Source organism: Monodelphis domestica, chromosome 2, assembly GCF_027887165.1.
Source record: "Monodelphis domestica isolate mMonDom1 chromosome 2, mMonDom1.pri, whole genome shotgun sequence".
Classification (NCBI taxonomy): Eukaryota; Metazoa; Chordata; class Mammalia; order Didelphimorphia; family Didelphidae; genus Monodelphis; species Monodelphis domestica.
Window position 1 is genome coordinate 26,324,317 of NC_077228.1, and position 23,864 is coordinate 26,348,180.

Consider the following 23,864-nt stretch of genomic DNA (forward strand, 5'->3'; position numbering starts at 1 on the left):
CTCTTAGAACGGCGGTGGAGGTGGACAGGAAAGCCATTTCTATTTTAAATGGTTCGGTGGAAGGGCAGGGAGGCTCTTGTGGGCCCAAACCCTACTGGGACACCAGCTCCTGCACTGGGGGAAACGCAGAAAGGAAGCAATTCTGAGGAGAAAATGGGAAGCCACCTGCAGAGGCCACCGTGGATGCAAGGGGAGCTCAGGAGTCCTCACACACTCAGCCCCAGAAAACCCCCAGCAAGAAAGGGGAGCTGGGGAAGAGGCCAGAAGAGGGAGAAGAGCTGTTCTCTCTGTTGAGAAGGATCACGGGGCTAGAAACGCTGGCGGGAAGTCCATCACCAGTTGGGGCCAACCCTGGGAAGGAGGGAGAGAAGCACTCAGCTGCCCAGGGGGAACGGCTCTCCTGGCCCAGATGGTGACATCCTAGACTATAACAAGCCCCAACAGATGGGGCTGATGAATCGGTCTGTGGAAACCAGGAGAGGCACCACAGGATCAGACAGAGAACTTTATTAAGCATTTAGTATGGATCAGCCACTGGAAGCCCCCGAGTCGCTACCCTCCAAGAGTTTATATTCTAATGGGCTGAATGGGGAGCTGCAGAGGGAAGAAGGCCAACGGAGTAGGCAGATAGGGGAAGTTTGGAGATGGATTGGAGCTGGGCATTAATGAGGGCAAATAAGGAAGGGAAGAGAACAGGGGCTGCAAACCATATAGAGATCAGTGAGCTCAGCAAAATTCCAGAAAGTCTCATTCAAAGGAGGGTTGGATAAGAGACAGACGTGGAGAATTAGGTGATAATCACAAGGAGCCTGGATGATTTTTCATCAAGAATGAATTGTGTTGGAAAGACTGGCGCTCTGATACATTATTGATGGATCTGCAAAATAGTACAACGATTGTAGAAGTGCAAATTAAGGGACTCAAATGTCCATATCCATTGAGAGACTCCATTATTGGGCTTCTATCCCAAGGAAGCCACTGATAAGAAAAAGGTCCCCACATACTCCAAAATGTTTATAGCAGCCCTTTGGGTGAGAGCTAAGGAAGGTGGTGCCCATCCCTTGGGGACTGGAACATGAATATAATGGAATATTCCTGGACTCTGAGACATGGGGTGATGAATTCGGAGAAGCGTGGTGATAGCTCCCTGAGCTGAGGCAGCATCAAGTCCACAGAGCCAGGAACGATTAACAACACAAATGATGACACCAAACAACCTTAAGTCAGGGCCACAAAATTATAAAGATCAAATGAGCCCCAGAAGTGAAGACATGCCCAACGTTCCCCATTGAGGAGGCGGGAGGGCTCCAAGTGTCGCCCAGCACACGTATTCATACTTGTCCAATGTATCCGTCGTTTCTGCTGATTTTTTATCCCCATGAAGACACTCCATAGGATGCCACTCCAGAAGGGGAAGCGGAAGTCTGTCACATGGGACACTGTGGTGAAGTGACAGTACGGAAACAACTTTTTAAAAAATGGGTCAAGTCAACGTCATTCCTTTTTTTGAGAGGGTGACTTAGTGACTCCCAGGGGGAGGCTGTCGCTGGGGCACAACTAGACTTGAACGCTGCCTTTCACAAAGTCTCTCGTGCCACTGCTGGAAAAGATGGCCCCAGAAGATCATGCAGGCAGGGGGATTTGTGACTGGTCCAACGGTCAGACTTGGGCGTCATCAGGAAAGGTTTGATCTCAGCCTGGAAGGTCTTGGGTAGAGTGACGCAGTGATCCGTACTTGGCCCTCTGCTGTTTGGACTTTTGAATCAACGGAAACACGGAACGAAGGCCTAACTGGCTCCCTCGGCCGACTGGCAAATGGCACAAAGGCGGAGTTGCAGCTCACGCCGTGAGAGAGGAAAGTCAGATTCAGCATGCAGAGGTCTTCTGCCTCAGATTGCTCTTGGACCACCCGCTCTTGAGGAGCCCCCAAAGAGAAGTGAAGTAACTGCTTTGAATCTTCTCAGCTCTTCTGTTCCTTCCTGGAATTCTGTCTTCCTTGCTCCTCCCCCGCTTGGGTTGCTCTTTTGCATGCTGAATCTGATTTTCCTCTCTTACAAGGCTAGAGGAGGGCATTCCGAATGATTTCAACCGAGCCCAGAGCCTGGGTGGATTAAGGGGAAATCAGTGGTGATAAATGTCGTCTTCTCTTCTGAGTTAAAAAGAAACCAAGAACCTTTCTGGAGACCAAGATGAGCGAGGCACGGCCAGGCAGCAGCTGAAAGATCTGGGCTTCGGATGGGAGTCGGTGGGATACCTCAATCCAAAAAGGCTCCCGTGGTCTTAGTCCACTAGAAAGGGAATGCCCAGGCCAAGAGGGCCTCCGGCCGGGTCAGATCCTCCCTGGAGCACAGTGTTCGGTCCCACGTTGCTCAGCTGAAGACTGGAGGCCACCCAGGATGGTGACGGGACCAGGCATGCTTTGTCCAGAGAAGCTGGGGGTGGCGTCATGGTGTTGAGAGTCTATCACATGGAAGGATGATTCAGATGGTTGTATTTGGCCCCAGAGCTAAGAATCGGGAGTGGAGGTTGGAAGGAGGCAGCAGTGAGATCACTACTAGGAAAGATATGCTACCCCGTAGGGCCGCCCCAAAGCAAAATGGGCCATTTCTGGAGCAGGGGGGCTCCACCTCCCTAAGGCCAACTGGGGATCTTCAGGGGAAGCCTGGATAGGGCAGAGGCCTGCGTTTCTGCTTCAAGCCCAGCTCCTCTCAGCAAGGTACCCAGCACACGGCTAGCGCTTATCTCCCCACTTAGCTGTCACTTGTCGGGAGGGTGAGGTGAGGGCCGGGATTCTTTTCTGAATGGGGCTGGGTTGGATGGCACTGCTTGTGGGCTGCTGCTGCAGAGGGACGGGTCAAGCCTGGCACCTCGTGTCCTTGTCCTTCGTTTCTGGGTTGTTCGAACGGTGGCCCCGAGTACGGCGGGGCCCCAGGCTTCCCAGGGGACAGCAGTGGGATGGAGAGCCCCCATCTCAGGGTCCCTGGGATGGCAGAGTTTCAGCTCTTCCTGGGTCAATGCCTTCCTCTCTTGGGTTTCTCTTCTGAAAGGCAGGCTCTGCCCTACTGACCTTTCCTGAGGGTCAGCCACTGGTCCCGCTCCTGCTGCTTCCCCTGAGGGGGCTCAAGAATGGCTGCAGACCACTGGAAGCCCAGCTGACCCTGGACCTTGTCACACCCCCCACCCCCATGGTGTTCCAGCTTTGGGGCAACCTCAGCCCCCACCTCTACAGGTCTGGGCCTACGACGCTCTGTCTTCACTACATGGCGAGGCAGCTGGTGCCACTACTGTTACTCCTGTTTGGACGTGAGGACACTGAGGCCCTGGGAGAGGAAGCCACCTGCCTAGGGTCAACCACCACCCACCAAGGTACCCTTCTGTAACCTGTGGGCACGAAGACGCTCTGGGGCCCTGCAGGGAAGCCGAGAGGTGACCTCAAGAGAGACTGGCCACTGGGCTCTGGGGACAAAGAACGGACAGGGCAAAGGAAGGAGGCCGGACATTTCTTTGGAGACAGGGAACCAAGCAGGGTTTGGGACGGAGCCTTCAGGACAGAGCGGCCCAGCTGGCGGCCGAGGGTGCCCAGGAGAGCGGAAGGAGGTAAACAAAGGACCCAGGGCAGACCGCACAGAACTTGAGTTAGTGACATGGTTCAGTCGGATTTCACAACTGCCCGACATGCAGGAGCTCCCTGCCGTCGATGGCCGCCTCCGGACAGCGAGGCACCCTCCCGCGCATCTGGTACGCCGCCACAAACAAGTCAATGTGACTTTTTGATGACTGTCTACGGCGTGACCACTGACACAGCAGGCCTGGGAGGGCGCGAGCGTCTGGTTCTGGGCGATTTCTCCTCATACCTCCCTGGACAGAGCGTGCAAAGCTGGTATTTCATCCTTTATTTCCTCCCCCGGCACCCTTTCCCTCCCGGGTGAAGTCTGAAAACAGGCGCAGGACGTGGGTATCCTTGTCTAAACAGTAACAGAAGTGCGAAAGCAGTGGGGACGGCGGAGCTGTGTGGACCCAAGAAGCTACCCTGACCTCCTTGGGACGATGCAGAGAAGACCGAGGATTATGGAACACCTGCCTCCCCCCACCCCAGCCCACCCCAGCCCACCCCAGCCCACTGATTAGTGTTAACAAAAGCTTCATCTTCCAGTTTTAAAGTGCAAATGATTCGGGTACAACTGCTGCTGCCACGAGTCTCTTAGGAGATGTTTTCCAGGATATAAAAGGTGAGTTCCATGACCAGGGGCCCCTCGCTGAGCTGACAGGCACCCCCGTGAATCACGGGCACCAAGGCGCTATCCAAGTCCTTCATGTACTGGGCGGGCAGAGGCTGACCGTTACTCCCGGCCTGATAGCCAACCTAGACCAAGGAGAGAGAAGCAGACGTCACTACCGGGATATCTGTGTGTGTACGTGTGCACATGGGGAGTCACTGTATTGTCAGCAGCAGGAGAAATGTCTGCTGATGGCTCTGCTTTCATATCTCCTCGGCCTGGGCCATGATGACATACAGCACACGCTCCCTCTGACAGGTTAGCTAGGCTGCTCTCTTGCTGGCGGGGCTCCCCGCAGCCCGAGGAGATGCTGTCCTGGGTCTCCATAGCCCTTGCTTCTCACCCCAGAACATCAAGAGGATCGATGGAAAAAATGGGAAGGAAGAGAGCCTGGCAGGAGAACCACATCCCAAAGCTGTCAGCATTGAAACAATCTGGTCCTGGTTGAGAAACAGATGAGATAATAATCTACAGAAGCTGAAGAGCAGGTAAGAGAGTGAGAGTGAGAGTGAGAGAGAGAGAGACAGAGACAGGGGGAGAGGGAGAGAGAGACAGACAGACAGAGAGGGGGAGAGGGAGAGACAGACAGACACAGAGACAGAGAGGGGGAGAGGGAGAGATAGAGAGAGGGGGGGTGGGGGGAGACAGGGAGAAGGATGGAGAAACAGAGAGAGAGAACTGGTTGGAGGGTAGGTTGGAAGAAACTGTGTCTAAACCAGCATCTCACACCAGATACCAAGATTAGATGAAAATGGGTGCGTGATTCAGACATAAAGGGTGACCCTATAAGCAAATTAGAGGACCATGGAAGAAACTCCCCATCAGATCTATGGAGAGAGGAAGAGTTCATGATGAAAGGAAAGACAGAGAGGCTCACAGAAGGTAAAATGGATTATAGAATTCTTTGGTAGTTTGACTGGTTTGACTACAGAGTAGTCAGTCAGTTCGGGAATATTGTCATTGTTAAATTGGCCTGGCCTCCCCATGAGCAATGAGCATCTCTCCAGTTATTTAGGCCTGTCTCTATTTGTGTGGAGAGTTTTAACTATAGTTCTTATCCTTAGAATCCCCTTCACCATTCCTATCTTTGCCCAGTGCCATGTCCGAGAAGTCTTCCTGATCCCAGACATTCCCTGGCCCATGGTGGGCACGCCTGTCCCATGTCCTATCATTGTTACTGGGCTATATTACATAAGTGGCTGCTGACTGGCACTGTGCCTCAATCACGCCCTTAGACCAGGAGCTCTTCATCTTTTGGGATCAGGGAATTCCTACTGTGTCTGGTGAAGTCTATGGGCACCCTTTGAGAAGACCACTCTAAAATGCAGGATAAATAAAGAGGTCATCTTTTCCCCATCCAAATTCATGACTGAACTCTGTCCGAGGGGGACTAAACACAGTGCTGTGGTCAGCGTTCAAAGCAGGCTGTCTGAGGGGCGGAATCAAACTGAACAGGAGGCCCACTGAAGGGTTAACAGTTTGGGTGCGCATGCTAAGAAGCAGGAGCCCAGCCGGGCGGGCACTGAGGACGGACTCCAGGGAGAGCTCTCCAAGGGGCCCAAGGAAGTGGTTGGGGGCCAGACAGCCGCCCCTAAAGAGAGACTTCTTTGAAAGGCAGCCTCTGAAAATCACGCTGGTGACGGGCTGTTGTGGGGAATACGAGCCTGGCCTCCATTTAGATCCTCTGGTGCTCTTCGGTACTCCTAAGGAACCTGAGGGCATCCAGCCAGTTCCTACAGGATGGACAGTTACCTGCTCGGAGTCGAGGGCCACCCGCAGTCCCAGCCGGGTCATTCCATCTTCCTTGAGTAGCTTCAGGTGGGGACAGAGGGCGAGGCAGAAGGCTTTGGCCACGTGCTCTGTCAGTCGGCTGTGATCTGCAGGGTCGCTCAGGCCATTGTGCTGGTCTTCGTTTTCCAGGAAAAACACCTGCAGCCCAGACCAAAAAGGGCTTCCGTTACTCAGGGCTGGGGGCAGCTCAGAGCCACTCTGGGAAAGCCCTTCTCCTTCCTAGCCCCTGGCACAAAGGCAAAGACCACACACCCGACCCGAGTACCGCTAAGTGAGAGGCGGGGGGGGGCTCAGGGGCCCCCACTCTAACTTCCTCGCTTTGGGGATCTGGTGCGTCCGGGGCAGGCCTGGAGCTGACCCCAGGTCTCATGACTCCAGCTTGGGCCCTCTTTCTCTGCCATCCCTCTACGCTCTCTTTAACGTCGCCTTTTCCTTCCTCATGGGGGGAAGAACGCTCGCCATGTTGAGCTAAGGCAGTGATGGAGGCGCCCATGTCCTGCCTCGGCTTATGGATTAGGCTGTGAACTCCTAGAGGGCAGAGCTATGAGACCTGGTCAGTCGTGGGAAATCACAGAAAGTCAGGGCTGGAGACAGCCTTAGAAATCTTCAAGGAAACCTTGTTTCCCTCCCCCAGCATGAAGAGACGGAGCCCACAGAAGGAACATGACTTGTCCAAGATCACACGAGGTGATGGCAGAATAGGATTAGAACCCACAGCTTCTAGTTCAAGGGTGTTTCTATCCTTAAGAAAAAATCATAGTGCCTGCCAGCGCCTGCCTGCTCTCCCCCTCCCTCTCTCAGCTCAATAGGATGGCCAAGAGAGCTGTAAAGTTAGGGATGAGGGTAAACATCATCTCTGGTTTCTTAGGTTCCTGGAGGCTGTCGCAGGCCTCACTGAGGCTAGCGGAGCCAGGTGGGCCTAGAAGCAGTGCTGTGAGGTGACCCTGGATTCAGAGCAGAAGACACAGACTCCAGTTCAGTGCCATCAGGAGGTGAGGAAGGGATGGGGAGGAACAGTGGCCAGGAGAGACTAAAAGAGTAGCCCAGTGAGAAGAATGGACAATGAGAAGGAACTAACAGGAAGACACGAATAACAACTTGCTTTTACATCCTGCCTTAAGGGGCGCAAAGACCTTTGCTCAGAGCCCTGGATCTGGGCCACTTTCTTCCCTGAACACGAAGAAGTTGGCCTGAGGCCTCTTACAGCCGATGTGGAAAGGTCTCAGCTGCAGTTCAATGGTGGAAAGTGGCTGGTGTCCTCACCCAGAGAGGTCTCAGGGCTGAGATTTGAACCCTGGTCTTCTGACTCTAAGACTAGCATCCAGGATCCACACCACCATGCAGATGACGTCTATACTCTGTAGAATGGAGCCAGTTGTGTCTTTGACCCTCATTGTTCCACTTGACTGGCCTGCTGCTCTCCATCCATCCTCCAGGCCCCAAGGAAGGCATCCCTTCTCTGGATTCCTTCAGCATGTCCTCCCAGACCTATGCAATTGGACCCTTGGTACTAGATCACTGTGGATCAATCTCTAGAGGCCTGAGGGGTGGCATCCCCTCAGAGCACCCAGCATAGAGCCACATGCATAGGTGTCGAGCAAGCCTGGGAGGACTGCCGAGAAATCTTCCCTTCTGGGTCCAGAGCTCTCACCAAGGGCTCCGAATCAGAGATTCCAGGCCTGGTTCTATCGCTCCGTCACGGTCTGACTTTCTTTCCCTCTCCGTGGACTTCCTTTTCCTTCGCTGCCAAATGAGGGGACTGGCCAGGTGACTTCTAAGGTCACTTCCTAACACACGTCTAACACATCACTGACATCAGCAGTGTGGGATAGTGGAAGTAAACCCAGGGCTTGTGATTGAGTCTTTGACTTGAATAGCAGCCCCCAAACAAGGCAAACATATGGACATCACTTAACTGGCTCGGTTGCCCCTTCTGTCAAATGGAAATAATATTTGTGTTCCCAATCTATATTCTTAGAAGGACTCCTAGAAGCTTAAGAATACAAGTGGGGGAGGGGGCAGCTGGGTGGCTCAGTGGATGGACAGCCAGGCCTAGAGATGGGAGGTCCCAGGTTCAAATCTGGCCTCAGACACTTCCCAGCTGGGTGACCCTGGACAAGTCACTTCACCCCCATGGCCTAGCCCTGACCACTCTTCTGCCTTGGAACCAATACACAGTATTGACTCCAAGATGGAAGGTAAGGGTTTAAAAAAAAAAAAGCATACAAGTGGGCTTCCCAGCCTCGTGTTAGGCCTCCTCCCCCTCTCACATATGATCTGTCCCAGTCCAAATGTAACAGGATCAATCTCAGCCTGTTCCCCACTCACCATCCCATGCCTGCAACGCACTCTTGAGCTCTGTCTGTCTCTCTCCGTCTGTCTCTGTCTCTCCGTCTGTCTGTATCTCTGTCTCTCTCCATCTTTCTCTGTCTGTCTCTCTCCATCTCTGTCTCTCTGTCTCCGTCTGTCTCTGTCTCTGTCTGTCTCTATCTTCCCTTTTTTTGGTGTTAGAGACTCCTTGGGTGGGCTGGTAAAGTCTAGGGCCCCCTTCTCAGACTCATACTTTGGAAGGCTAAAATCAAATATATAGGATCACAAAGGAAATCTTTTTCTTTAAAGAGTGGGGGTGGGTGTGTGACTTGTAAATAGCAGGTGTTTAATAAATGTTTGCAGAGTTGCTTGATTACCTCCAGGGATGGAGGACTCACTATCTCATGAAAAGCACACTTACTTCTGATCCACTTTAATAACTGCTTCTTCTATACAGTGTGGTTAGGCAGCATGGCAGGGTGCGAAACTGGGAATCAGAAGCCCTGGTTCAACCCGTCACGTGACCTGGGCAAAGTGATTTCTTTTTGCATCTATAAAACGAGGACCCAAGACTGGAAGCCCTCTCCAGGTCCGTGACTCTAAAAGCACCGTGGAATGCAAGCTGGCTAGAATACAATTTTCTATTGCGTGAAAGGCAACGGAAGGTTGAGCCATCTTGTACACTCTGTACTGGGACGTAAATTGTAGTCTAAGTGAATAATTAGGTGAGTAATGAGTTCTGAGTGTGTGTGATATAGCTGAAGGCTTATGTGGCTATATGGGAGAGCTCAAATAAGGCCATCCATGTTTGTATGGAATGGAACTCTCTCTCTGTCTCTGTCCCTGTCTCTCTCTCTGTCTCCGTCTCTCTGTCTCTCTCTCTGTCTCTCTCTCTGTCTCCGTCTCTCTCTCTCTCTCTGTCTGTCTCTCTCTCTGTCTCCGTCTCTCTCTCTCTCTCTCTCTCTCTCTCTGTCTCTCTCTTTTCCTGTCTCTCTCTGTCTCTCTCTCTGTCTCTGTCTCTCTCTGTCTCCCTCCCTCCCTCTCTGTCTCTCTCTCTCTCTCTGTCTCTCTCTCTGTCTCTCTCTCTCTCCGTCTCTCTCTCTCTCTCTCTCTCTCTCTCTGTCTCTCTCTTTTCCTGTCTCTCTCTGTCTCTCTCTCTGTCTCTGTCTCTCTCTGTCTCCCTCCCTCCCTCTCTGTCTCTCTCTCTCTCTCTGTCTCTCTCTCTCTGTCTCTCTCTCACTTTCTCTCTCCCTCTTCGTCTCCATCTCTGTTTCTGTCTCTCTCTCTTACTGTGGTTCTCTGGCTTACAGGTTCCATTCCTGGATGTTATGAGGAGTGAGTCCCTTAAGAGAATGCCCCCTGCAAGGCCATGCCAGTGTCTCCTTCTGTCCAATGTTGGTGCCAAGGGTGATCGCTTCCAAGGGTAACTCAATGCCAAATTCCTTCCTCTTCCTTGACCAATAAAGACAGCTATCACCCATGATGGGAAGGCTGAGGAGGGGCAAGAAAGAGCGCCTTGTCACCTTACCAGTGAAAATGCCAAAGCCAACCTAAGAAGCAGGGGGCCACAGATGGCACCTTCTCCACCCCAAGGGGGACTGAGAAAAGCACCAGGCGGGAATACAAAGGACAGAGATTTCTCCCTTGGGCACGTAGCCTTGTCATATACTGAATAAAAGAAAATGGAGAATGAGCCCTAAGGCTGCTTCACTCTCATGCAGAAGGGGCACAGTGTGTCCCTGAGGCACAAATTTCAGGCAGGTCAGCTGCCGCCCTCTCCACTTGCCATATCAAGGGCTATACATGAGAGATGCTCCATGTACCCTCCCTATCCAGGCTGCAGGGTGCTTCCTGCAGGGGATGGAATCCTACTTCAGTATTCCATGGGTCCTTGGCTGGTTAGCATGAAGCAGTTCTCTATCAGTACAAAAGGAAACGCTTGTCTGATTTTGGTGATTTTAGTCAACCAACTGAACGTATGCCCAGAGTACCAAAGTCACGAGGCATCTAGATTGTCAGACAACATGCCCAGGGCCCACTGCTGAGCCTTTGGACTGGCTCAGCAGGGTCCTGGGGGCAGAAGGATCCCTGTGAAGTCTTATGGGCCACTGGAGGAAAGGAACGAAGAAGAGACAAATATGTTTACCAAGGCCCTCGGAAAATAAATCCCTAAAATCAAATTCAGAAGCAAAAATACTTGAATTTGCTGCCTTAAAGACACACCACCCTATGAGAAAGCAGGGCCCGTGGAGATGTGGGCTGGTGAAAGAAGTCTTTAGAGAAAGGAAAGATTTGGCCTCAGAACCTAGCATCCTCCTGGGATTCTTTTCAGTTTCCTTGAGAGACATTAAACCCAAGGTAGGTCAAGTTGCCTCCACTTACCTCTGTCCATCTAATAACTTTTCCATTTGCTTTATACTCCGAGCCATGGAATATCTTCACACTCGTTACAGACTCCATTGATTTACCATCGATAGGACTGACCACACTAAAAGGGAGTCAAGAAAAATAGACAAAAGCCACGGTGAGTTAATGAAGAAGAGAGATGCCCCGCAAAGGTTCTGTCTGCCAGCTGAGCTCCTGCTGTGGCCGAGCTAAGCTCTCTGCCTGCATTAGCTCGAAGGACATCCACAGAGTAGCAAAGTGCTCTTCCTGGAGCTGGTACCCTTGGGACACACTTGAATGTGGTGTCTGAAAAATATTGGCAGAGACTCTGGGACTAGGATCAAGAAGTCTTTTTGTGTCTGGGGGTAGTACCTGAAGACAGTAGTGATTTCCCACTGAATTCATGCCAAGAGAGAGAGCCATTCACAGAGGCTTGGGATACATCATGGCACTCTGTCCAATCCCAAGGTGAGGGAGACCCCAATCCATCCCTGATGGCCCATTCTGGGAAGCTCTGGTCCATAAGCCCCGGGATCGGCAGCCCCCAAAGTTCCAGAGGCTTCTTCCCTATCTCTCAACATCCTTCCCCTTCAGTCCTCATTCCTGCCTCCTGGACAGCCTATCTTCTTCCCACTGTCTCCCCTGCCATGGCACTTTGCACTGACTCTGTGAATGCTGTGCTGTTCCATGACTTGCAGGCCTACAACATCCCTCTAAGAATGATGGGATTCAAAAGCGGCCTTTGTTTCCTGGGAAAGCGTGGGTCACTGAACTGACTGTCAGTGGCTAAGAGGGAGGAGATGAGGTTGCCCAGGTTCCCAGCCTTGCTCTTTTGGACTCTGCTTTCTCCATCAGGAAGCTTCTGGAGACGTCCTCTAGCTGGGTACATCCTAGCCATCAATGCTTATGGGGAGAAACCACAGCCACTCTTCTCTCTTTCTGCCTTGTTCTATATCCATTTGGTATCAATGGTGAGATGCTGGCGACACAGGATTGTCCACATCAAAGATGGCGCTCTGCTCTAAAAGCAAAGTGGCAACTCAAAGGAGATGGGAGCCATCTCCACCCCAAATGCTCATGTGGCTGTTTGTACCCAACCTGGGGGAAAGTTTTCAGAGCTCAGATTGGTCTAATTAGCCATGGCTGGACACAGACCCCAAGCAGTGATATCAGTTTGGTCCTCTTCAAGTATGAAGGATGACAATCAACCAACCTCTTCCATTTGTAAGTGCTCCAGGGTTTACACACGTTTTCCTGGCAGCACAGCTATGAGGAGTTGGTATATCATCTCATTTTTATAGATGGGAAAAGAAAGGCTCAAACTTATCTCCTAGAATTTCTCCACATATATTCTTGACTTCAGGAAAATGGAACAACTTGCTTACACTCACATTCCAATTCTTAGCTTCCACACACTTGTTCAAGCTGTGCCTTTTGCCTGCAACGCCTTCATCAGGCCATACAGACATTTCTACTGGCTTTTTTAAGCCCAACTCAAATGCTATGTCTCCCATTAAGGCGACTTTGATCTTCCCCGGCAGAGAGAGCCTCTCCGGTCCCTCTCTAATCACTTCTCCTACGTGACATTCATCTCTAAGTGTGTATTTTGTGACCCTATTGGACCAGGATCTCCATGAGGGTGAGAAACCAGAGGCTACAAGGTCAGATCTCTACACAATCGAGAATTCCCCACAATAGACCAACACAATGGACTTTCTTTCAACCCTTTCTTAAAGAGCTCCAGGAAAGGCGAATCCTTGCCCTATGACACAAGGCTTAAGGGAGCCCAGCCCACGTTGGGATTCCTCCTCTAAGATGTCCATAGTAGGTCAAACCCAAGTCAGCTGCACGGGTCTTGGCTCTATCCTCTGGGAGTAAGGCAGAAGCAATTTAAACCCTCTCTTTTACAAGAACTCTCCAGATACTTGAATACAGCTATTAGGTCCCCCTCTTTCCTTGCTAAATACCCCTAAATTCATCAAAAGATTCTCATACCCATAAACTTGAGGTCCTTCACCATTCTAGCTGCCTTCCTCTGAATGGGCACAATGGCATAAAGATAGGGCACAATGCAGCAAAACTATCGACTCCTTAGTGATAAATGTTATACTGTCTTCATGCAGCCTGAGAGAACTTGCTTTCTTGGCCCCCATGGCTCATCTAGCTTCTGCTGCCTGCTGGATACCTCCACCTGGATGTCCTACAGGTCAAGCCACTAAGCATTTATTAAGTGCAAAGGCTGGACCTGGCATGGTGCCAAGTGCCGGGTGCTAGTCCCTGATTTAAGATGTTCTGGGCATCCTGACATGGAAGTCATGATCCTTCTCACTCCTCCCCACACATCAGCTGCTGAGTCCTGCCACTCCTGTCTTCATCTCTCCTCACAAGCCACCATCCTAATGTGGGCCTTCAGCACCTCTTCCTTGTTTCCCAGCCACTCCCCATCCTCCGCATCGCTGCTGGTCTGGCATGCTGGAAGCACAGCGATGGTGACGTGTGCCTCTCCTGATGGAGCGTCCAGGATGATGCTGAGGGACCGTCACTGAGGACAGGATGTGGATGTTCCTGCTTTCTCTCCAGGTGGTCCATCATCTGCCAAGGACAAGAACACCTCTGCGGCTTCAGCTGCCCTTGGCCCAAAGGCTCTTTCTTCCCTGTGGTTCTCCTCTGGTCCCTGGGTTTCCCTGCAAGCACTTCTCCTTGAACCGTAATGCTACGTTGCCTTCTGTCCTCTTTACTTTCCCATTTCCTTGAAGACACCCTCCCCTTCCAGAGCCCCAGTCCAGTCCGAGCAAGGCTCCAAGGCAGATGGATTTCCTCCTAACTTGGCACCTCTAGTTCACCTTTCTGGTTAAACATCACTCTACCCAGCTGTACTTAGACATCAGAGATACCAGAGCTCTCCCACTTGTTCCTTTCTTGGATGTTGCTGCTCGTGGTGTCTCAAAGGCTGTATTCCCTCTGCTGAGCCTGCGGATGAGTACAGGCACTTTTCTCCCAAGCCCTTTTATTAGATTTGTGAGATTCTGGGAAAATTCATTCTGGTCAGCCTTTGTTAGGTGCCCTCCATCTGTGGCCAGAAGCCCATCATTCCTCTCGTTTGGGCAGTGGCCCAGAAATCCAAGTCCCATTCTCAGGCACCAGCTCATCCATTAACTGTTTACTTCCCAAATGGTTCTTTCTCTGCGAATGCCTTTGTTTTCCTGATTATTAGCAGCAGAGATGATGCACCATGAGGATGCTTCAGGTCTTTAGTTTCTTATTTTAAGGCTTTGTGATCCCCAGGAATTAGCAATTTCTTCTGGCAGATTATATAAACCTAACTGCAATGTACACCACTGCAGAAACAACCCATAATCCTTTGAAAAAAGTGTCGGCAGGGTTGTGGTTACTAAGCCCTACAGGGATCAACCCTGAAAGTACAAGCCACTGAAAATTCCCAAGATATGGGAGTTTTATCAGGTAACGGTGGCAGCCACAAGATCAGGGAATTGGCATCAGAGCACCAGGGAGCCAGTCCTGACTGAACCTCCCTTCTCTGGGCTTCAGACTCCTCCTGAGAAATGAAGAGCTCTTCCAGCCTTGAGCACCACGCTGCCTCGGTCTCTTAACAGGGGAAAGATGACTTACTTTGTCCTGCACCCCCCTCTCTCCTGCTTTAAGCCCTGAAATTTTGCCACCTTCATTTCCCTCTTCCTGGGTTTTCCCAGACCACCAGGTTGTACAGAAGAAAGCAGCATCCCTTCTCATCCTTCCTTGTCCTCCCATCCTCGTGCCCAAGTTCTGCAGTATTCACAAGTGAGGAGAGGTCAGTACGTGGTGGGCCACACAGCCAGGGAGGCTCACATTAGAACAGGCTTCCCCAGCTTCAGCCACAAAAACCAGCTTGAGACACAGCTGCCCCACAAACCCAGCCATGAGCTTCCTCTTACTCCTTTGGTGCTGCAGGGGAGTCGAGAGTTCTCCTTCCAACCTCTCTTAGGGAGTGGGCAGGAGGAGATGATCCCCCTCTTCAACCTTCATTGAACTGCCTTCTGGAGCTTGGGCACTAGCTTGGGCCATGCTGCTCTACCAAGGGAAGAACCCAAGGTCCCACCTCCTGAGGCTGTGAGGAGCTGAGGGGCTTCTTCAGGACCACACAAGGAAGACTGTGCAGCAGATGGAGGGAGAGACAGAGACAGACAGACAGAGAGAGAGAGAGAGACAGACAGAGGGGGGAGAGAGACAGAGAGACAGAAACAGAGACACACAGAGAGAGAAACAGAGAGACAGAGGGAGAGAAGGAGAGGGAGAGAGAGAGAGACAGAGAGAGAGAGAGAGACGGGGGGGGGGGGAGAGAGACAGAAAAACAGAAACAGAGACACAGAGAGAGAAACAGAGAGACAAAGGGAGAGAGGGAGACAAAGAGAGGGAGAGGGAGAGAGAGACAAAGGGGGGAGGGAGAGGAGGCGAAGGAGAGGGAGAAACAGAGACAGACAGACCTAAGTTAAACTGAATTATTCTGACTTTGAGGGAATGGCTGGTTTGAGCAATCACAAGGTCAAGATGCTCTCAGTTGTGAGGAAGTGGTAAGGAGGACCAGAGCTGAGTGCAGAGAAGACAGGCAGGCTATGGCCAACTTTCTCTTGGGTGTACTCTTGAGGAGCCTGAGCTGAGACCCAGCAGTGAAGGCAGCCATCCCATTCACCCCAAGGGAAACCGAGGTCAAGTTTAGTGAGGGGCTAGTCTGGAAGTGGACAGATTTCCCCGATATGTTCTCAGCCTCCTCTGCTTACAGAAGGGATGGAGCACATTCATTCTGTTCATTTCTCTCCATCTAGACTTGGGGAGTCACGGGGGAAGGGATCTAGGACCAATGAGAGGCTGAGAAGGGAAGGACATGCCCAGGGCCTCAGTCAGGAAGTCACCACTCCTTTTCTCTTTATAGAGGGGGAACCACAGGAGATGTGATTTACCCACAGCCAGATGAGCAGGAAGTAGATGGCAACAATCGGGTCACTGCTCTGCCTAAAGCTTACATTTCCTTTTCTAAGATGGGAATGAATCCCTGTTGATTTGAGGGCAGTTCATCATCACAGGGCAGGGAAGGTACCAGCAGCCCTTTCTATTCCTGCTATTGCCCTGAGGCCCCAGAAGGAGGCTGATTCTCCGGTCCATACTGCCTTGGTGTACATGGCAGGGCTACAATGCCGCCTGTCCTGTGCTGTGCTAGGGCACAGGGGACCACAGCAGAGTGCCTCGGTGTGTCTGTGTCGTGAATCCTCCCCCGACCACGTCCATGGGCTTTAGGAAACCAGGAGCAGAGAAGTCTTAGGCGGTCTGCCAAGTGGGGCCCTGCCTGCCGACGGCAGCAGCATTTACCCTTTGTTGAAGTTTTTGTCATCATCCACCCACTGAATGTGGATGTGTTCCTGAGGGTCCTCTGCATCCACTTTCCCACAGGTGATGGTGAAGTCCTTCATCTCCCGCAATGATTGTCTCAAGGAGTCCATATTTTCGGCAGTGATCTGGACCATGACTCCATCTGCAAAAGCAATGCCAGAGAGGAGCCTAAGCTTAGAACATATTTGTGGAATGAATGCCTGGGACTGGGAAGGGCCCTTAGAAGGCATCTCCTCCAGCTTCCACAGGAAGCTGGATTCTCCTTCTACAATGTCTCCAAGGGGTCACCCGGTATCCTCTTGGACTTCTCCAGCAATGGGGAACTCGTTATTTCTAAATAAATGCAACTTGCTTCAGACCCTACTTTATGGTTCACTACGTGCTTTTCCTGACAGAATTCTACAGAGCTTGGAGAGCTCCAAGTCACAGACCACTAAAGCAGAAACGTCATTGGATCTATTTTTCCAATAAAGAACCTGAGGCTCAGAGAGATTATATGGAGCCTCCCCCCAGCCTACTTCTCCTCATGCTGCCCTTCTTCCCTGCATCCATGGCTTCCCTATGCTATTGCCCACGTCTGGAATGTTTAGCCCTCCATGAATTCCTACATCCCTTTTGGCTGGCTCACTGTGGCTTTCTGTGGGTTAACCTGTAGCTTCATGAGGTCAAGCCTCCAGGCTCATAACTGACCTTTCCATGGATTTTGACCACCACTCAGTGATAACGAAGGTATTATTATTATTATTTGTGAACCTTAAAAATTCCCAGACCCTACTTCATAAGATTGGATTAAGACCATTCCCCATTTGGGCAGTGAACTCTACTTAGATCAGAAATGGGAGGACCTCTACTCCACCCTTACTTAAGTCTGCTTTAGGAGAGAAAACTCCTTGCTGAACAATGAAAAATACTTAAACCCATACTTAAGCCATGCCTATTTTTAGAACTAATACAAAGGGGTGCTAAGTACCTATAAAGGTCAAGCAACTTGTGAATTTACAAGGAACAAAGAGCTGAGAAACTTACTCAGAGCTTTCCTGGTGTGAATTACTCAAAAGTTCACACCTTCTTAGGTGTGGACTAAGAATGGTCTGTCCTTTGAAAAAGGTCTACTGTGATTGGTAGATATAAGGACTTAGGGGAGGTGACAAAGGAGAAAATTCCCTTTAAAAGGAGACGAAAAGCTCTCTCTAAGAACAGTCAGCTGGGAAAGGCTGCCTTGAAGGGTCTCTCTCGGGGACATTTCAGATGGAGGATTGAGCTGGTGAAGTCAGCTGAGATGATGCTGGCCTGGTGTCACTAGAATCCTTGCTTGGACAGATCTTGTGGTGAGTGATTAAGGACTGACTGATCTTTTCTCTTAGGGCTTAGGCCTGGGTTGGCCAGGACTGGCCAGGGCCGGCTTATCCCTTTCTCATTATTCCCTCTTTTTCTCTCTTTCTCTCTTTCTTTAATTCCTCATTGTATTATTAATTAAAAATCTCTATAAAACCCGGTTGACTTGGGTATATTCATAAGTGGGAATATTTCCCTGGCGACCACCTTATATTTGATTTAAAAACAAAACACTGTAGTGAAAACATACTTCCTGTGGTCACAATTTACTCATCCACTCTTATATCTATCACAATTTAAGTCTTCCACTATTTTAACTCACTACAGTTTATGACCTCAACCATTTTAATCATTACAGTTTATGGCTCCCACTCTTTTAATTATCACATATTTCCATTTTACTTATAAGGAAATTAGGGTAAGAAAGATTAAGAGACTTGCTCAGGGTCACGTAGATAAGGTAGAATTTGAAATCAGGTCTCTGTGACTCCAGCCTAACATTCTACTCACTCAATCTACCTAGTCCTGTAGGGTAACTTCCCTAGTTCCAAGCACCATGCTCTGGGCACAGTAGGGAAAGAACAAATGTTTACTGAATTTAATTAAAAGTACAATTATCCTGATTGTATAGCTTGTAAGATTACCAATTCCATATGGACTAGAATTGAGATTATAACATATTTCCAAAAAGGAAACTGAGGCAGAAAGAGGATAAGCAATTTGCCCAAGGTCACACAGTAAAGGCCTAAGTTGAGACTGCAACCAAGGTCTTTGGATTCTAACCTATCAATCATCCTCTGCTTCTAGGTGCCCCCCCCCCCCAACTCAGCTTCTAGCACAAAAGGCACTTCCTCACCTGCCCCATGGGTGGACCTAGAAGGAAGGTCTTGAACATTCTCTCCAGCTAGCCTAGTCTGTCCAGACTTAGTTCTGTGTGGTCCCCCAGCTGCTCTCTCATCTCTGTGACTCTGGCTGACAATATATTAAACCCCTTCACCATATTCATCTATGAGCTCCCCTGTTGTCATCCACCTCCCCAGAACACTCCAGATCTACTCGCCTCTTCCTCTGTGCCCTCTGCAATGCTGGCTCTATAACAAACACATTTTCTTTCATCCTATGTCTTTTTCCCTCTCTTCCCTTCTTCTACCTTCTGGCCCTCAAGGGACCTGGCTCCCTCCTGAAGATTCTTTATCCTTGGCCCCTCTTACCATCCTGATGGCACTTCCTTCCCTTCATACTTCCTCCCACCTCTTCTTAGTGGTCCCTGGGAAGGAGGCAGCTTCCTCCTTGCCCTGCTGCCCCTTTTAGGCTCTTCCTTCACCACCTTCGCTCAAGCACCTCTCCCCCTTTCGGTTCCTACAAATTTATAGCCCAATTTATATCCTGATGGCCTGCAGACCATCAGGCCCTCGACATTCCGGCTTTTCTCAGTGTGTTCTGGGTCTGACTCAGTCTTCTTCCTCTCTTCCATTGAGACTTTCACATCCACACAGATGCTCTTCCTCCGATATCCTAATTTGCCAGTCCTTCAACCTATTCATCTTCCATGACCTTCCTCCACCCCACCTCAGCCACACCTGGAGATGGTCAAAACCTTGATCTTCTTATCTATCCCCTACATGTTCTATTTTCATGTTCCTGAAGGCTGAAATGCCTTTATCTTATCCTAATCTTTGGCCCTTCCAGCTTCTGGAAGCCTTATAAGTCCAACCTGATGCTTTAGTCCTCTGTAGGATCCACTCTTACTCCATTCCTATCTTACTCCTGGTGAAACTATTTAATCACATGATGGACTATCCTGTAATCCCCTTGACCTCTTGTTCTATCAGTCATGTATGGCCAACCCTTATACCCCCCCCTTTACTCTCTTCATGAGCTGGAGAAAATCATGAAATCATGATGATTAGGTCTACTGCAAATTTGTCACAAGATTTCAACTGGGCCCTCACTCTAGCAAGCCACACTTTTTGGACAGCTCTAACTAAGCCATCATATCACTCATCAAAATGACTTTTCCAGCCTTGGCCTTCTTTTCCAAGCCTCTTTCTCCCCTAACCTCTCAACTGGGACCTCCTCTCAGACTTTACTGAAAAAAACAGGCTATTTGCCAAGAGCTTCCTCTTTTCTCCTCATTTCACATTTCTCCCCTGCCTCAACTCTTAGAAAAGAGGCCCTTCTTGTTGGCAAAGTCAAATCGTTTATATGTTCCTTTGATCTCATCCCCTCCTACCTTCTCTGAGAGACTGTTCCCCTATTATCTCTATCTCTAATCAAGCTCCAACCTATGGGCGTCCTACAAAGGCCCTCCTCTCCTCCATGCTTAAAAAAAATCCTCCCTTGATCCAATCTTTTTTTTTTTTTTAAAGCCTCACCTTCCATCTCGGGATCAATACTGTGTATTGGTTCCAAGGCAGAAGAGTGGTAAGGGCTAGGCAATGGGGGTCAAGTGACTTGCCCAGGGTCACACAGCTGGGAAGTGTCTGAGGTCAAATTTGAACTCAGGACCTCCTATCTCTAGACCTGGCTCTCAATCCACTGAGCCACCCAGCTGTCCCCAGGCCAATCATTCTTGATAGTTACTATCCTGTATCTGTTCTTCCCTACTTGGCTGAACTTGACAAAGTTGTCTCTGCTGAATGCTACAATCTCTCTTCTATTGATTCTAAACTTTTTGTAATTCAGCTTCTGGCCTCATCTTTCAACTGAAATTTTTCTCTCCAACATTACCACAAATATCTTAATTTGGCCTTTTCTCAGTCCTCCTCCTTCTGGACCTTCTGGAAGCCTCTGACGTCACTGATGACTCTCTTCCCCATTCTCTTTCCTTCCTAGGTTTTCTGTGTGACTAACCTCCGGTGTCCCTCCCTCCCTCCAGGCACTATCCCGGGTCCTCTCCTCTTTTTGCTTCAGTGTGTCCCATAAGCCCCTCTGGGTTCGATGCTGGCAAATGACTCTCAAATGTCTATCTCCAGCCCAGTCTTTCCTGCACTGGGGTCAGGCACCATTTGTTGGCTACTGCAAACTCATTGTACAGATCGAGCTCAACACGCCTATAACAGAGCTCACTCCCTGCTCCCAGAGCCGTCACTCCTGCTCGACTTTCCTATTAGGGTTGATGAGGATTCCACTGGCCTCCCACAGCCTCAGCCCTTGACCCCTCCTGCTTACGCTCCCCCAAAGGGGCCCATCCAGCCTGCCTTCAACAACCTCTCTGGTACGTGTCGTTCCCCCTCCCCACTCACACAGACACCGCCCTGGGACAAACCCCAGCCAATGACAGGAACAGCCTGCTCACACTTCCTCTTGCTTTTCAGCTTTCTCTTCTCCAGATCCACCTTCCACTCAGCCTTCCAGGGGATGCCCCAAAGTGTGGGTCTGGCCAGGTCACTGCCCTGTGCCCGACTCAGTGACTCTGGTTTGAGCCTCCAGGATTCAGTGCAACGTCCTCTGCTTGGTACACTGTCTGTCTGTCTGTCTCCAACCTTCTCGCTGTTCCCTCCCTGAAGCTCCATCACCAGTTTCCATTCTTCTTCACTGGGTGTTCCCAGGCCTGGAATGTCCTCCATCTTTGTCCCTTTCCCAGGCTGCTCTCCCTGGTTCCCTCCAAGCCCTGAGGTGCTGCTCCGGCCTCCCTCTAAGATGACTTCTCATCTTCTCTGTAAATATCATGTCTGAACACAGGCCAATGAATGCTGCTGGATAGCAGGACAGGCCAATGAGCGCTGCTGGACAGCAGAACAGGCCAATGAGCGCTGCTGGACAGAGGACAGGCCAATGAATGCTGTTGGACAGCAGAACAGGCCAATGAGCGCTGCTGGACACAGGACAGGCCAAGGAATGCTGCTGAACAGCAAGACAGGCCAGTGAGCTCTGCTGGACACAGGACAGGCCAATGAGCGCTGCTGGACACAGGACAGGCCAATGAGCGCTGCTGGACACAGGACAGGCCAATGAGCGCTGCTGGACAGCAGAACAGGCCAATGAGCGCTGCTGGACACAGGACAGGCCAATGAATGCTGCTGGACAGCAGAACAGGCCAATGAGCGCTGCTGGACAGAGGACAGGCCAATGAATGCTGCTGGACAGCAAGACAGGCCAATGAGCGCTGCTGGACACAGGACAGGCCAAGGAATGCTGCTGAACAGCAAGACAGGCCAGTGAGCTCTGCTGGACACAGGACAGGCCAATGAGTGCTGCTGGACACAGGACAGGCCAATGAGCGCTGCTGGACAGCAGGACAGGCCAATGAGCACTGCTGGATAGCAGGAAAGGCCAATGAGCGCTGCTGGACACAGGACAGGCCAATGAGCGCTGCTGGATACAGGACAGGCCAATGAGCGCTGCTGGATACAGGACAGGCCAATGAACACTGCTGGACACAGGACAGGCCAATGAGCGCTGCTGGACACAGGACAGGCCAATGAGTGCTATTGGACATCAGGACAGGCCAATGAGCGCTGGTGGACAGGACAGGCCAATGAGCGCTATTGGACATCAGGACAGGCCAATGAGCACTGCTGGATAGCAGGAAAGGCCAATGAGCGCTGCTGGATACAGGACAGGCCAATGAGCACTGCTGGATACAGGCCAATGAGCACTGCTGGATAGCAGGACAGGCCAATGAGCACTGCTGGATAGCAGGACAGGCCAATGAGCGCTGCTGGATACAGGACAGGCCAATGAACACTGCTGGACACAGGACAGGCCAATGAGCGCTGCTGGACACAGGACAGGCCAATGAGTGCTATTGGACATCAGGACAGGCCAATGAGCGCTGGTGGACAGGACAGGCCAATGAGCGCTATTGGACATCAGGACAGGCCAATGAGCACTGCTGGATAGCAGGAAAGGCCAATGAGCGCTGCTGGACACAGGACAGGCCAATGAGCGCTGCTGGATACAGGACAGGCCAATGAGCGCTGCTGGATACAGGACAGGCCAATGAGCGCTGCTGGATACAGGCCAATGAGCACTGCTGGATAGCAGGACAGGCCAATGAGCACTGCTGGATAGCAGGACAGGCCAATGAGCGCTGCTGGATAGCAGGACAGGCCAATGAGCGCTGCTGGATACAGGACAGGCCAATGAACACTGCTGGACACAGGACAGGCCAATGAGTGCTGCTGGACACAGGACAGGCCAATGAGTGCTGCTGGACATAGGACAGGCCAATGAGCACTGCTGGATACAGGACAGGCCAATGAGCGCTGCTGGATACAGGACAGGCCAATGAGCACTGCTGGACAGCAGGACAGGCCAATGAGCGCTGCTGGATACAGGACAGGCCAATGAACACTGCTGGACACAGGACAGGCCAATGAGCGCTGCTGGACACAGGACAGGCCAATGAGTGCTATTGGACATCAGGACAGGCCAATGAGCGCTGGTGGACAGGACAGGCCAATGAGCGCTATTGGACATCAGGACAGGCCAATGAGCACTGCTGGATAGCAGGAAAGGCCAATGAGCGCTGCTGGACACAGGACAGGCCAATGAGCGCTGCTGGATACAGGACAGGCCAATGAGCGCTGCTGGATACAGGACAGGCCAATGAGCACTGCTGGATACAGGCCAATGAGCACTGCTGGATAGCAGGACAGGCCAATGAGCACTGCTGGATAGCAGGACAGGCCAATGAGCACTGCTGGATAGCAGGACAGGCCAATGAGCGCTGCTGGATACAGGACAGGCCAATGAACGCTGCTGGACACAGGACAGGCCAATGAGTGCTGCTGGACACAGGACAGGCCAATGAGCGCTGCTGGACAGCAGGACAGGCCAATGAGCGCTGCTGGACACAGGACAGGCCAATGAGCGCTGCTGGATACAGGACAGGCCAATGAGCGCTGCTGGATACAGGACAGGCCAATGAGCGCTGCTGGATAGCAGGACAGGCCAATGAGCAGTGCTGGACACAGGACAGGCCAATGAGCGCTGCTGGACACAGGCCAGGCCAGTGAGAGCTGCTGGACACAGGCCAGGCCAGTGAGAGCTGCTGGACAGCAGGAAAGGCCAATGAGCGCTGCTGGACACAGACCAGGCCAGTGAGAGCTGCTGGACAGCAGGACTCCACCCAGCTACTGGGGTTTGCCTTTCTTTGTCTGTTCAGTGCTTGGTACAGTGGCCGGCCCACAGCGGCTACGTCATAAACACGTGCCGACGTCCTCAAGACAGCACATTCCATTCTGGGTCAGAACCGTTGGTCAGGGTCTGTTTCAGCCCAATTCTGAATGCCAAGAAAGCCACAGTTGAGAGATCCTCTGTCGGGTCTGGGACTGTCCCTCATCCAAGCGGCCCACTCTGAGCTAGGAACTGTCTGTCTGGAGCCCCATCTGAGAAAAGAGGAGGGGCCTGGCCTCCCTCAGACTCTACTCCGGGTTT

General features: G+C 51.3%; 1 protein-coding gene across 4 annotated transcripts in view; it reads right to left on the reverse strand.

Moving 5' to 3' along the window:
- Positions 1-492: 492 nt before the first annotated feature.
- Positions 493-23,864, reverse strand: part of ZFYVE9 (zinc finger FYVE-type containing 9) — a 186,278-nt gene continuing 162,906 nt past the window's right edge. For all 4 annotated transcript variants that reach the window (XM_056815136.1, XM_056815137.1, XM_056815134.1 and 1 more), the window contains 4 exons: positions 16,125-16,287; positions 10,761-10,866; positions 6,030-6,206; positions 493-4,363 (listed from right to left, as the gene is read on the reverse strand). In XM_056815136.1, the coding sequence (XP_056671114.1) occupies positions 4,202-4,363; positions 6,030-6,206; positions 10,761-10,866; positions 16,125-16,287 (608 nt within the window). In that variant the 3' untranslated portion in view covers positions 493-4,201. The remainder of the gene's footprint in view (positions 4,364-6,029; positions 6,207-10,760; positions 10,867-16,124; positions 16,288-23,864) is intronic.